General features: G+C 37.8%; 1 protein-coding gene and 1 long non-coding RNA gene across 3 annotated transcripts in view; one reads left to right on the top strand and one right to left on the bottom strand.

Annotated features, from left to right (window-relative positions):
* LOC309631770 overlaps window positions 1–15,051 on the top strand; it is a 210,472-nt gene that overhangs the window by 43,132 nt on the left and 152,289 nt on the right. The gene's annotated exons all lie outside the window — the stretch shown is intronic.
* The window catches only part of STEAP4 (STEAP4 metalloreductase), a 33,344-nt gene that overhangs the window by 5,897 nt on the left and 12,396 nt on the right, over window positions 1–15,051 (bottom strand). For both annotated transcript variants that reach the window (XM_082399025.1, XM_082399026.1), the window contains exons 2-3: window positions 1,297–1,751; window positions 118–645 (exon numbers count right to left, since the gene is read on the bottom strand). In XM_082399025.1, coding sequence (XP_082255151.1) covers window positions 118–645; window positions 1,297–1,749 — 981 coding nt within the window. In that variant the 5' untranslated portion in view covers window positions 1,750–1,751. The remainder of the gene's footprint in view (window positions 1–117; window positions 646–1,296; window positions 1,752–15,051) is intronic.

The raw sequence follows: 15,051 nt of genomic DNA, 5'->3' as shown, positions 1-15,051 counted from the left end.
TTTAAAAAATAAAGATGCTTAGAAGAGTGATTTTCTATAACTGTGAAGTGGAATATGATGTAGCAGGATTGCTCTTTGATTTAAAGAATAGGAGAATACAAATGAGTAGCGATTTACCTGGGCAATGGTTCTGTTGGTCCATGTCCATCGTACATAATAACGAATAGGGATCACAAGTGTGTAGAGGACATGAAGGAAGGCAAATCCCAGTGCTATCAAGCCAAGCTGCTTTCTGCAAAGCATCCAGTGGTCAAGCCAGTCTGGGAATCGGCGGTATTTTGTACCTCGGTACAGCTGCAGGATGGCCGCAATAACACCAGGGAGGTAAACCAAGGCCAGCAGTGTAAGTGCTGCTATTGGAAAGACACGATTTGGAATAGAAATAGCCAGGCGGAATGTCCTATCTTTTTTTTCATAAACATAAGGGTAGATTACTTCTCTTATTACACAGTAGAAAAAGAAGAATACACACAGAACAGTAGACAAATAGAAGGGGAACTTCCACATTGTAAATAGTTGCAGTGGGTAGTTTTCAATTTCAATGGCTGCCATGAGAGATCCTTTATCCAATGGAGTAAGTCCAAGACTACGAACAATATCCATCACTCTTTGCTTGGCTTTGCTGTCATTTCCGCAGACAAACACCTGGGTTAAAATAATTCATTTTGTATTTATTCTTTCTTTAGTAATTATTTTGAAAGTCTGTATAAGCACTGTGCAAGACATTGCCATATGGTAGTTAACTGCTTTTCAAACAAGGCTGTAGAAAGGACATATTTAACAAGATGATGGTTTAGACTTGCACATGTGTGTTGGATAGTTAAGTACCAGGGTTTTAAGTTGAGCGTGGCTGTAAGCATATCACACTGATATGATAAGACTTGGTTCTCCACAATGCAAACAGTTTGGTCTCTCTTCTGTATTCATGGGTGCCGTATCACTTAGGGATTGCTTTTAATCTCAATGAACAGATGGAACCCATTTCATACAAGGTAATGGGAGTGGAAGGGATACCCACCAACAATTTAGCAGTGTTATTTTCTAGTACTGACAAGAGGGCTCCAGAGACTGACACCATTGGGTTCCATCAAGCTAAAAGCTGAGGGTGTAGACAGTGCTAAATAAATCGCTACAATTGGTTACCCTACTTGGTCAAGCCCAAGAAAGTTATTCATGGCACATAGTAGCAGAATGAAATGTTTTCTTTTGGAATTATGTTTTGGAATCTTTGAGGTAAGCACATATTAAAACATTCAATTTTTAAAGATGGAGTGTAAATTTATCATTTAATCTTACCTGCCGACTTGCATCCAGTGCCCTTGACTGGAGAGCCCAGGCTGAGATGGTGTTAAATGCTTTTACCACGTGGGCTCCCGGCACCAACTGAGCAAGGTACTCTGCGTTCGATTCCGGATACTGCTTGATTTTGAGGTTGTTGCTGACGTCGACCAGTATTTTCCCATTGAGAACCTCAGTTAACTCTGTGAGAAAATCGTAATGTTCCCTGTGGATTGCTATGATTATAATGTCAGATTTCTGGGCCGCTTCTGAGTAGCTCAGGACCTCTGCACCGTTGGGCAGCAGACTGGACATCCGGGGGTTTCGACTTCCAAAAACAATAGAATAACCACATTGGAGCATTTCAAGTCCCAGTGATTGTCCAAAATCTCCAGTTCCAAAAATACATACAGTCTCTTGCTTCTCTGAAGAATTCATAGTGAGAGGAAGTACATCTGTAGTTTTCTCCATAACTGAAAGATAATAATGCAAACACCCAACAAAATATGAATGTTCTGGGAAAAATTAATGAGAATTATATCCAGGAAGCAGTGATTGACTGATGTTGTTTGAATCTTTTACTGAGTTATCTCAAGCATATTCCCTACAAAATTTGGAAGGAGTAAAAACTGTCTCATATATTCTCATATGTCTTTATTTTTTTGAATTTTAATTTTTTTTATATAGCAGGTTCTTATTAGTTATCTATTTTATACAAATTAGTGTATATATGTCTCGTATGGCTTATTTAACAAAATCTTCTTTTGGATAAAGAAATGCAGTAAAAACCCAAGACGCTTACTGGTTGCTGTCTTAAACTATGGACATGTATCACAATGATACTGCATTTATTGAACACTTAACATTTCCTAAATTTCTCAAGAGCAAAATCTGACAAAGAATGCAGTAATAAGGAAATTACAGACCAATTCATTTATGTTTAGTGATACAAAAATCCCAAATTAACCAACAGAATCTGGCAGCCTGTTAAGAGACAGTGCACATTGATCAAATGGGATTATTCTAGGAATGTAAAGATCAGTTCTGTAAATTCAATATTAGAAAATCTTAATAGAACTCACCATATTAGAAGATTAAGGAGAAAAATGTGGCCATATTTATGTGTGCTAAAAGATCAAGAACCTATATGTCTCCAGAAATTTACACAACATTGTAAATTAACTATACTTCAATTTAAAAAAACCTAAAAAAAAAATTGACATTTATTCTTGATTCATATTTAAAAAGGAACAAATAGATATTTCCTTAACATACAAAGTATCTATTTAAATAGCCAAAGTATCTATCTAAATAGCCAGTTGGAAGAAAAAGTTTAATCTATACCTCACACTCCTCCCCAAGGTAAATTTAAAATATATTAAAGATTTAAATATAGTTTTTTAAAAAATGGAACTATAATAGAACTAGAAGAGGCCATGGAGAATTCTTTTATAACCTTAGAGGGGAAAGGCCCTTTTCCTATATCACAAATCCTTGAAACCATTAAACAATAAAGGGACAAATGTGATTACATAAAAATAAATAATACCTGCGAAGCACAAAATCATGATAAGTGAAGTCACAAGATAATCAAACTGGAAAAATATTTTTAACTCATACAAACCAATAAAAAATTTGCCCATTAGACAATAGGGCAAAAGAAAATGAGATGCTAGTTCATCCTAGGGAAATATGACTTTTCAATATAGTAAAAGATTTCTTAATCTTACCCAAAGTAAAAGAAATGCAGGGTAAAACTAAACTGAGATACTGTTCTAAACCATGTTATTGTGTTGCTTTTTAAGCTTTTGAAATTTAAAGATCTTGAAGTTTTCATGATCTAATAAAATAATCTAGGATACTCTCTCCACTTTCAAAGAATATTATTTCTTCTTTCGGTACTGGATTTTTCTCAAAAAATTTTCTCTTCCCAATATTTAGCATTTAGTTTAAACTTTTAATCTTTTTTTGGGTGTGGGTGTGTGTGTGTGTGTGTGTGTGTGTGTGTGTGTGTAGTCTCTTGTGTTCAGTGATGCATCCTCAGTGCTAAGAAAGAGCACTGCCTGTGGTGGACCAGGCACTTCTTGATAAATATTTGTGGGATCATATTAGAAGGGTGGAATGTCGGCGCTGGAAGCAGCGGTTTCCTCTGTGTGCCAGGCACAGCGTGAGGTGCATGACGAGGAGGAAGCTGAGTGAGTACAGACTGAGCGCTGGGAGTTAGGGAGGAGTAAGGTGAAGCAGAGAAGTGGGGGAAGGCGTTGTAAGGACATTACTTCTTCCACCCAAATGGGTTTAAAGTAAAACTTCGTGAATTTGATGAGGAATTTCAAACCAGACCTAATCACTCTTCCATTCCAGCATGGTGAATTTCATGCAGATTGTAGAGCATATTGAAGATTGCACCTTTTCAATAGGATTTCAGAAATTTGCCCTTTCCATTTTAGCCCATGGAAAACACCTGTTCTTTGTTTGTTTTTCTTGAAGTATAGTTAATTTCCAATGTTGTGTTAGTTTGGGGGTAAGCAAAGTGATTCAATTATACATATATATATATATATGTATATATATATTCTTTTTCAGATTCTTTTCCATTATAGGTTATTACAAGATATTGAATATGGGTCCCTGTGCTATACAGTTGGTCCTTATTGTTTACCTTTTTTATATATAGTGGTGTGTATATGTTAATTCCAAACTCCTAATTTGTCTCCCCCGCCCCCGCTATCCCCTCCCCTTTGGTAACCATAAGTTTGTTTTCTATGTCTGTGAGTCTATTTCTGTTTTGTAAATAAGTTTATTTGTATCATTTTTTGTTAGATTCCACATATAAGTGATATCATATGATGTGTGTCCTTCTCTGTCTGACTTACTTCCCTTAGTATGATATTTTCTTTGTCCATCCATGTTGCTGCGAATGGCATTATTTCATTCTGTTTTATGATTGAGTAATGTTCCATTGTATAGATATATATACCACATCTTCTTTATCCATTGATCTGTCGATGGACATTTAGGTTGTTTCCATATCTCGGCTGTTGTAAATAGTGCTTCTATGAACATTGGGGTGCATGTATCTTTTCAAATTAGAGAAAAGGAATTCTTACCTGAGCTTATCCGAAGGTGTGTATCTATATCAAAAGCAGACCATTCAGACATTTGTAAGTAGTTAGAAGTCATGGAGAAAAGGGACAAGAAATACAAGACTTCTCTGTACTTCCACAGAAACTCTTTGAATAATTTAATTAAGCACAACAAGTGAATCATTTTATAAACTAGCTAGTGACTGATATCCTGAACTTTATCAGAGCAGGAAATGACCTTATATGGGAAAGCACCCGGATATGATCAGGGCCTATCATATGGAAACACAGCTGTCCCTTTGAAAAACTCTTAGCAGCATCTACAAATGCAAACTAGTGTAGCAAATTCTATTATATTGCTAATCAGTTAACAACTAATTGTTATAACTGAAACCCTAAACTGCTGAATGATGCCTTAATTTTTCTACTTCGTAGAACTGGTTTGTGAGTGTATCGAAAGAATACCAGTGTGCCTGGCTATTCCCTCACTTTTTCTCCATTCTTTATCCTAATACATTATTTTTCTATCTCCTATATTGGGATGAACATTTGCAAGCAAAATATAGATTTGGCAAAGTTGCCTGTGTCCTGCAATGAAATGGATGATGACTTTACTGACATATTATCATTTGGATTACCTTAATCATTGCAGAGAGAGAGTCCAGACTTTATTTTGACCACGTGGCCCCTACATTCATCTATTCTAACCTGTCATAGACTTTTTTTGAAAAAAATGAAGATATTAACTACACTACACTAGTATTTTTTGCTCCACTTACTGGCCATGTGACCTTGGGTAAGTTAAACTCTTTGTGTCTCAGTTTCATCAACTTTAAAATGAGAGATCTGTAGTACCTACTCAAGAGGCATTGTGAGGATCAGATGAATTAATGTATCTTAGAACAATTCCTGAGACTTAGTAAGTACTCAATAAGCTGGCTATTATTAGGAGAGTATTTAATATGCTATAATTAATCAGTCTATTAATGATCTAATTAATGTAGTCTTTATATAAATTCTATAAATTAAGGGTTAATTATGCTTCTATAACTGTGATTATTGGAATATATAAAATTTACCTGAAATAGTATTCAGTCATTCTTGAGAAGCTTCTGCTTCCCCCACTTATTTCTCATAAATAAAACCTTATATAAAGCGGCTCCAGAGCCTATGAATTTATCAAAACACAGATGTAAAAACAGCTCAAGTGTGAATTTCTCTCATTTGTAATTCTTTCACATTTTATTTTAATATTTCCCCCTTAAAATGCAGCTTGGCAATCCAATATAACACACTTGGGCTGTTATCCCAAGCATTAAAATTTATTTTCCCTCTTAAATCTTCAGAGACAAACTGAAGATACAAAATCAGTAAGGAGATATTAAAATATCACCGGTGGAGTTAATAGAAAGAAATACAGTGATTCCATTGGGCAGTTAGTTACTCCATATCAGGTTATAGAAGTTCTAAGGTTGGTAATTGTGTCACACACATCTTGAGTTCCCCTTCAAATCCACCTGGTTCTATTCCCAGTCCTTGGGCAATAACTGAGCTCGGCTCGGTTCCCACTGCCTAACAGAGGCTCACTTTGGGGCTCTAGATCTTTTATCTCTTGATCCTTGCCCTGGGCTTCTCTGATACCTGTGCCTGTTTGGCACTCAGACATGTACAGCCCATGTCCCCATCATAGACAACGGGGCACAGGACTCCATGGATAAGTGCTTCCCCTTTCATCTTCTGCAACACAGTTCTGACACATTTCATAAGGCTCCTATGAAAGTCCCAGAGGAATAGAGTACCACTCCTCTGTAACAGTGGCCAATTTAATGGGCTCTTGTCCTGTCTTTCCCATGTTCCCTGGTTTAAGCCCCTTGCCCCTCACTCCTGCTCCCTGGAATCACTTCCATAATAAACTATCTGCATACAAGCCTTTGTCACAGGCTCTGCTTGCAAATCAACCCAGGATAATACACTATTTTGATTATTATTATCTTTTTATGGTAGAAGAAAAATGATCAGACCTCAGGTTACAACTGGGATGATGAAATAACATGTAAAAAATAAAAAAGTTAGCTAGTTCTTTGGAAGAATTTGATTCAGCACTCTTGGAAAAAATATCCTAATAATAGATGTTCATGAAAACGAGATGTATGCACACTCTAAACCACAAGGGAGATCTCATTGAGGGTGTATTTTACAGTAAGTACTAGGTAAAGAAGGAAGTTACAATCATTTCAGACTATTTGTAACTCAAAATAACTCCCATGTATAAACATGGATTTATGGAGGTAGTAAGGTTTCTTGTTCAAAGACTTGTAAAAAAACTTTCCTAGTCCTCTTTTATTCATAGATGTAGGATGGAAGGAATAAAGAAAATAAGAAAGGTGGTAAACAGGAAGCGGAGTTATTAAGGGAAAGTTGGGGTAAGATGCTTATGGCATAGTGGTCTCCTCTCCTTCCTTCAGCGCTTTCCAAACCTCAGTTATGTAACAGGAAGCAAAACAAGACTATCCCCTGGTTTGGAAAATCTCCAGGTTTTGCCTCCTGTGGAAGCATCTCCCAGAGAGGGAGGCCAAGACAGGTAAAGCGACCCCGCAAGAGTGTTTGTATAGATTAGAGATTGGCAACCAATGATGCAGATGCAAAGGTGGCAGAGACAACTGTGAGGGCCATGGTAGCAGCCACGAAGAAGCATAAGCGTGTGTTTGTGTGTGTGTGTGTGTGTGTATGTGCGCGCACGCATGTGCGTGTGTGATGAAGTGGTACTGGTGTGGGTCATGTAGAGTCTCGCCCATCAGGTCCCGCTGTCTGCAGATCCCACCCCGGGTTCTGGGAACCTAAGGCAGCATTCCCCTGGATGTTCCCAACTAGGTATCCCATGAGGATGTTAGGGTCAGTCTGGCTTGTGCTTTTACTTCTCTCATCTCCCAGAGGTCAGAGGTCAGAGAGGCCCAGACCAGTTCCAGCTTTAGAGGATTCTAGCATATGAAAAACTTGGAAATGTCCTAATGGAATACAAACATTTCACATTTTAAACGCTTGTATTTAACAAGCAAAGAAACCTTTTTATTTAAAATAATTATAGATTCACAGTAAGTTTAAAGCTAGTACAAGAGGTCCTTGTGCATCCTTTATCATTTCCTCCAGCGTTTACATTTTATATAGCTAGAGTACAATATCAAAACTGGGAAACTGATATCAGGACATTGGGTGTGTATAATTCTCTGTCATTTTAATCCCTTGTGTGGGTTCAGGTACCCACTACTGCAATCAGGATGCAGAACTATTCCATCACTACCCCTTTATAGTCATACTTATCCCCCTCTCTGTCTCCAGCCCCAACCCCTGGAAGTCATTAATCTGTTCTCTACTCTGTAATTTTATCATTTTGAGAATGTTATATAATGAAATCACACAAAATGCAACCTTTTCATATTGGCTTTTTTTTCACTTAGCATAATGCCCTTGAGATCCATCCAAGTTGGCGCATATGTAAATAGTTCGTGTAAATAGTTCGTTCCTTTTTAGTGTTGAGTCCATGGTATGGACTTCTTCATTTGCTAGTTTGCTATCTGAATGTCCTGTTTGGAAATGTTGCAACAGCGTTACAAAATTTGCATGTTTTAAGTGCTTATACTTAACAAGTCAATGCTATTAAATGCTCAGGTACCACCTCCTGAGATTCTGAATCAATTGTTCTGAGGTAGGGCCCAGACATCTGTATTTTTAAAAAAACAGACCAAACAGATCAGTTCTAAAGAGCATCCAGAGCTGAGAACCACTGGAAATGGGAAAAGATAAGGGTATCTTTTTTGGAAAGAGATGGTGAGGAGGGAAGAGGCAGAGGAAGAACAGGCTGTGGATGAGCTTGTAGGGGGATGCAGAAACATTTCACCTGCTTTACAATTTCTTCCTCTAAGTAACCACTGGCTGGGTCTGATAGCCTAGAATTCCTACTTTTATGAAAACTGGAGGCAAAAAAAGAGTGTGTAGGCCCCCTGTGGGAGAGGGTCAAGGGATGCCAGACACAAAACTTGGTAGGCTTCGCTCTACAACCCCCTTAAGGAAACTTTGATGAGTTGTCTTCCATGAGCCACAAGTCATAGGTTTGATCACATCCAGCCGTAAATCTGCTACAGTCACTCCTTCACAGCATCTCTCGTACGGTGCCAGACAACATCCCGTTTACATTCGGATGAAACCAGTATGAAAGACATTCCGCCCCTTTCTCCCTTTGAGAATTCAGCTTTGAATTCTGAAGCGATTGTTCACACAAGGTTTTGAACTCCTCCTACAGTACCCTCTCCGGACACCCCCCTGCCCTCTGTCAGGGTTGTAGCACACAAGTCCAGTGATCTGGCCTGGCACCTCCAGGAAGTCAGAACACAAATGACACTTTTAAACTCTATACGACATGACAGGATTTTTCATTTTAATTTGATGCCTGTAAACAGGGATTTTTAAAATTCCTTCCTTCTGTTTTATTATCTCTTCTGAATTTCAACCTGAAAGCCCTAGATGACTTGACAACACATTTGTAATGAGCTGAAGCCCATCAATCAAATGTTTCTTTTAATCACCAGGCATAGGGGCAGGAGGGAGTTCTGCAAGTAGGCCAGCCTTCCTCTGATTCAGAGCATTTGTTTTAATATATCCCAGGGACAACTGGAAAGCAAAAAATAGTAAAAAAAAAAAAAAAATTTTTTTTAAAAACCTTACAATAATACATGAACCCATCCAGTTTATTCACTGAGCTATTTCTGTACTTAGTGAGATCAAGGCTCTTTAGGGAAAGCAAGCATGCTCACATTTAAGCACATATTCTTTTACTAACAGGTATATATTACTGTAGCAAAATCAGAAGCTCTTGGTTTAAAAAGACCACTGATTGTAGTTTACAAAAAATGTAATGAGCCCACAATTAATGGAGTTTTCTAATTTTTTTGACAGTTCCATCTTCAGTCTATATATGTGATTTGAAAATATAATAGTACATTTCTTATTTTAGCCTTGTAGTTAGAAGTAGCTCTGTCAGTAATAGCTATAGACTGACATAAATCTATCATTTAAAACTCTTTATCTAAATAAAGAAACCACTGCAGGTTAGTTGCTGAAAAATTGATTAATTATTTAAATTGTTTTGGGAGAAAATGTTATGTATCTCATAGCACTCTAATTTACTGATGCTTAGTTTTTATGCTAGCCAATAGAATGACCCAAAAGGAAACTAATCTTAACTTGTACAATCTGATTAAATCACAAGAGCATAACTAAATATAACCTTTACATTAATATTCTATGGGGATATATATCCACATGAATTGCTAATAAGTAAAACTAGCCATGACATGCTGCAGCTAAAATGATTCTGTCAGTAACATTTCATTGCCACCCAATGAATACCAGGAGAGCAAGGTAATGCAGAGCTATATTATCTGTTTTAATTGTACTTTAGGAGAAAACTTATTTATTTTAAATATTGGTTCTTTGGTGAAATTCTGGTCCAACTAAAAATCTTTTTAATACGTGTTTTCACATTTACATCTCAGCTGCATCTGTCAAGATAAATGAAGATTGTTTTATGATTCCCTGGCTAAGAATTTTATCATGTAGGTTTATTATCCCCTGTCTAGGCTAGTTAGTTCATTTGATTAAAGCTGGGGCTCATGACAGCAAGGTCAGGGATTCAGTCATGGCTGAGTTAATTTACCTTGACCTCTGTTTGCATTCTAAATCCTGAACAGCTTATAAATCTGTCGTTCATCAAAGATTCAGCATGAGAATCAGGACCTGGATTGCCACCATCAGAAAAACAACTCTGTCTCACTGACTGGGTGGCATTTGACTCGTACACGATACCTGAGCATTTGCTTATTTTATTTTTTTAAGTAGTTTTTTATTTTTTAAATTTTTAAAAAATTTATTTTATTTATTTATTTATTTTTGGCCGTGTTGGGTCTTTGTTGTTGCCCGCAGGCTTTCTCTAGCTGCGGTGAGTGGAGGCTACTCTTCCTTGCGGTGCGTGGGCTTCTCATTAGGGTGGCTTCGCTTTGTTGCGGAGCGCGGGCTCTAGGTGTGCAGGCTTCAGTAGTTGTGGCACTTGGGCTCAGTAGTTGTGGCTCGCAGGCTCCAGAGTGCAGGCTCAGTAGTTGTGGCGCACGGGCTTAGTTGCTCTGTGGCATGTGGGATCTTCCCAGACCAGGGCTCGAACCCATGTCCCCTGCATTGGCAGGCGGATTCTTAACCACTGTGCCACCAGGGAAGTCCTGAGCATTTGCTTATTGGGTAATTTGGTGATCACAAAAACCGACTAATATTTAGTATCCATTAGTGGGTTTTGCTTTTCTCGGACTGTTGTAGTCAGAGATATTTAGGAAGTGATTTGATCATTTCAGAATTAACTTTGTTTAAATAAATTTCCTGTGAATAGTTATTTATCCTCACCTTGAGGCCACTCGGAATTATCTCAGTATTGATAACTGCCAACTCAGTTTGGAGATAGAGCAGTTTTGCTGTGGATCTGATCCCATTCCCTGGCCCCCAACCCTGCTGATGGGGTAACTCCAGTCTGCATCAAAGCATCTCCTTAGCATTTTTAGAAATCTCCTAGGGGTGGTTTACATGTCCTGTATAGAGTGTCCTTTATCTTCTTTTGGGTACCGTTTTCTTCTATTTCTAATTTGGCTCTGGAGGCAAGGACTCCCAATGGCCAGAGTACATCTAATGTTCGCCAAGACCCCATGAGCTTGAGCTGCGACCATGATCTGGCCGTTCAGCTGCTTCATTTCTTACCCCAGGAGAGAAAGTACCCTTGAAACGCCTTTCCCCTTCCTGTGTTATACTCTGATATACAAGCCTGAGAGCAGTGCTGGTTGATAAATATATTTTAGTGAAAGCAGCTCCTTCTTTTTAAGTCCTAGGTATTTAATTTCAGCTCTTTTTAGTTGTGTGGTATGACCAGAGCTGGCTTGCCAGCTGAAAGTTTGAAATCAGCCATGGTGGGAGTTTTCACACCATGGAAATCAGCAAATGCTGTAATTCAGGACATATTTTTTTGCCTTAGAGAGCCATTTACCAGCATACCACTGACTCTTTCTCTGTCTCTCATCCCCTTCTCCCCAAGACTCTGCCTGTGACCATGGAAATGGAGAAATAATTGGACTGACAGGATGATATACTTTCCCAATCCTGACTTTGTACTTTAAGCCTTAAAATCTCTTTCCTTAGAGGCCTTCCTTCTAGGAAGGCTCCTAGGTTCTTAATGATAACAGAATCCATGTGGCTTCCCTCCCCCAACAAATGTTCCAGACCCTCTCTACCGCACACATGGAGTTAACACGAATTTGGCTGTAAGTCTGACACCGCTAGACTCTTGGTTCCCTCAGGGACCTCTTTGTGTACCATCAAACCCAAACACATATCTTCTAATTTTCCAGACATACATTAAAAAAAAAAAAAGCACAGTTTAGGATCTCAGTCGAAGATAACCATTATTAACTGCAATGAACCATTTACCAACTTGCTAATTGCTTTCTCCTCAGCCCCCTTCCGTATCTCATACCACCTAAGTCAGGGCAATTGAATAGGATGAAGAAATCATTTTAGTACCTGGGTACTGGAGAAGAAATAACGAGAAGCATGATCATTTCTATAATAAGAATGATTTGCTGTAACTTAGTTCTTTTGAACTGTTCAATAGGCTTCATTTCTTATGCCATGCCTTCAGGTATTAAAGAAGGGCTCAAGTGTTTTACTTAAGTTAAACTAATTAAAACCTTTAAAAGTTCAATATTCCAACTTTCACGACCTCAGTTAAATGCCTTAATCTCATTATGTCACTCTTTAAAATGAATTAAACTCCAAAGTATTATAGTTACAAATTTATTATGAACCTTACCCAGGATAGCAACATAATGGGGTTACTAAAATGAGAAGAAATACCAAGGTTGCTGCAATTTCTTTATCCTTTTAAAAATAGTTATAATAATTTCCACTACTTACTTTATATGTACTGTACAGCATACAGCAATCTCATGCTTCTTCCCAAAGGGCAGGACACTTTGACCCTATTAACTAGTACAGCTCAGGGGGCATTCATGCTTATAACCTCCTATGCCCATAATGATAAGCATCTTTCAAAAATAAAAATTAGTGTTATCAACAATGTCTTGGTAGGATTGCATGTTTTTGACAGATTTATTGAACAGCTTCTCTGAGCCAGGCACTGTGCTACACAAGAGGGATAAAGTGATAAACTTTAGACTGACCTTGTCCTCCAGGGGCTCCCAAGTTGGGGAAGATGTAGACCCATAATCAAACTGCTGCAGTACAATGTGTGAAGATGTTGCATATACAGAGGAGGGGAGCTATTCTGCCTGGGAACTAGGACAAGAAAGTTTACCAAAGTCTGTGCATAATTGCTTCAGCCACTGTTTAATTTGGGCTCAAAACTGTTTCCACACCCTGTAAAATGAGAAGTATAGATGAAAGATGTATAATCAATGTGGACCATTAGCCATGCCCTCCTATTCCCATACTTCTCAGGGCTTGTGCCTTCAGCAGTGAAACCCTGGTTGGAACACTTGGCCCTGTGCTTGATGCCATTTTTTTTCCTTCAATATTTGGAGCTAAGGTAAAAGAGATGTGTTCTAATAACCCCTCTCTAAGAGGAGTGCTATATAGTTATATTAAGTTACCTCTTAGCTTTCTTTTTTTTTAGAATTATAGTTCCTGACTTTTCAAAATTTTCCTTTGCACACATTTACCTTCCTTATAAGTTGAAAAGTGAACTTAACTTCATCCTGACATGAAGACTGATCATGTAATCTACATTTCAAAGAAACATACTTTCCTCAAAATAACTTTTCAGAAGTATGCAACCATCAAAGTTCAGTATGATAAAGCTTTTTTACACATGGCAGACTACACTCTTCTAGAACAATGTGGAGAAGCATTCAGATTAGGATGTCATGTCCTGCCTAGGTAATTAGGGTGGAAATGCTTCTTTGAGTAGAACATTGCATATTTTTTGCAGTGATGTATTTCTGAAAGATGATCTTCATACAGTGCAAGCATTCTTTGTTCCTTTTTCAGTAATGATTTTGGAAGAACAAATTGCTTACGTATGTTGGCCAAGTATGTTTTCTTACCATACATTGTTTTCAGCACTCATTATCCTTTAGTTATTTACTTAGCTTTATTCCTTCCAGGTCTGATTTCTTCTCAACAAAAGAACAAGTGTTAATTCAAATCATTTTGGAAATGACCTAAAAGTCATTCAAAATTCATGGTAGGTTGAATACATCATGTGGAACTGTTCCTGGTTAACTGTCTTCATAGTTAACTAGTGACCCATTCTCTTTGGATGTGCAGAGCACAGAAGGACGTACAAAGCACAGAGTCAAACAGGTGACTTCAGAGGCCTTGTAAACTTTATTTCTATTACTTCTGGCCTAACTACAACTTCAAAAAAAATCCCACACAGAAAACTTCACTATCCACAGACTGTCCTAGATCCTTAGAGTAGGAATTATAGGTAGATGTAGTTGCAGACACTTAACAATTGACTTCCTCTTCAGAGGACAACCCAGAAGAAACCTACAAGTTGCCCTGGCAAGTCTTCAAGTTTGAAAGGTGATTATATCTTTTTTTTTTTTTTTTTTTTGCTAGCAGATTATTAACTTTGTGAAGATTTTAAAAGGAAATAATTTTTAAATAGCAGTTGACAAAAGATGCAAATGACTTATAAAGATAACTGGATGGTGAGGATCATGAAACACTGGATGTGTTTCTAAGGGTGACTTCAGAATCAACTACTCAGGAAACTTTAAAAAGAGAATCTACACCCTTTTAATAATGTCACGAATAATGGTAGAGTGATGTGAGGTGGTCCTTCAGGAGATGAGGAAATGTAGAGTGACTGTTCAGGATTTCTTCCATTTTGGAATTCTATGACAAATGAATCTATTTTTCTTAAAACTGTTCAGAACAAGGCTCAAGGCTTAAGGTCTTCAGTGTACGAACAGGCTTATAAAAACGTATTTGGTTACTTCTAACAACAGTTAGCAAGCTTAAGCAAGGTAGGAATCTGAAAATCATTCTCAAGTTAGGGGTCAGGGCTCGAATATGCTGGTTTCTGAACCTTAAGTTGCTGTGTGAACTTCGGCAGCACCATAAATGTTGCCAAATGGACAGAGTGCTATGACCCAATTTCTCCATACACATGTTCCATTTTCCTGTACAACCTTGAAGCCTGATAAATAGGGAGTGCTTCATCCTGCTTTCTGGGTTGGCAGTGTTTGCCGTGCAGGTAGAATACAGGCAGGTAGAATTTCATACCGTGCTAAATCAAAGCATTCTGAAAAACTCAGGGCCTTGCAAAAAAGTTACTGCTTCAAATAAATGTGCCATTTTATAAAATTACACCTACTGTATCAGAAGAAAATGTTCTTTCATATGAGTGACATTTATATGACTGCTATTTATAGGGAATAGGACATTCTCATACAGCAAGGCTGAAGAATTGGTTTGGAAAGCTGAGAGTATTCTCTGAATGATAAATGTGGTACAGGTCTAGCTACTCGGTGGGGAAAGACTATCTCTTCACAGCTGGGTAGCTTCCCTATAAAAGTGAAACCTGCATTATTATGAAGAAAGTAATTACTTGGTTACACTTATAGCATTGATGAAA

This window comes from Balaenoptera borealis (assembly GCF_965194805.1).
Source record: "Balaenoptera borealis genome assembly, chromosome: 7".
Taxonomy (NCBI): domain Eukaryota; kingdom Metazoa; phylum Chordata; class Mammalia; order Artiodactyla; family Balaenopteridae; genus Balaenoptera; species Balaenoptera borealis.
The sequence above is the reverse complement of the archived record's forward strand: the minus strand, read 5'-3'. Positions and strand labels throughout refer to the sequence as shown.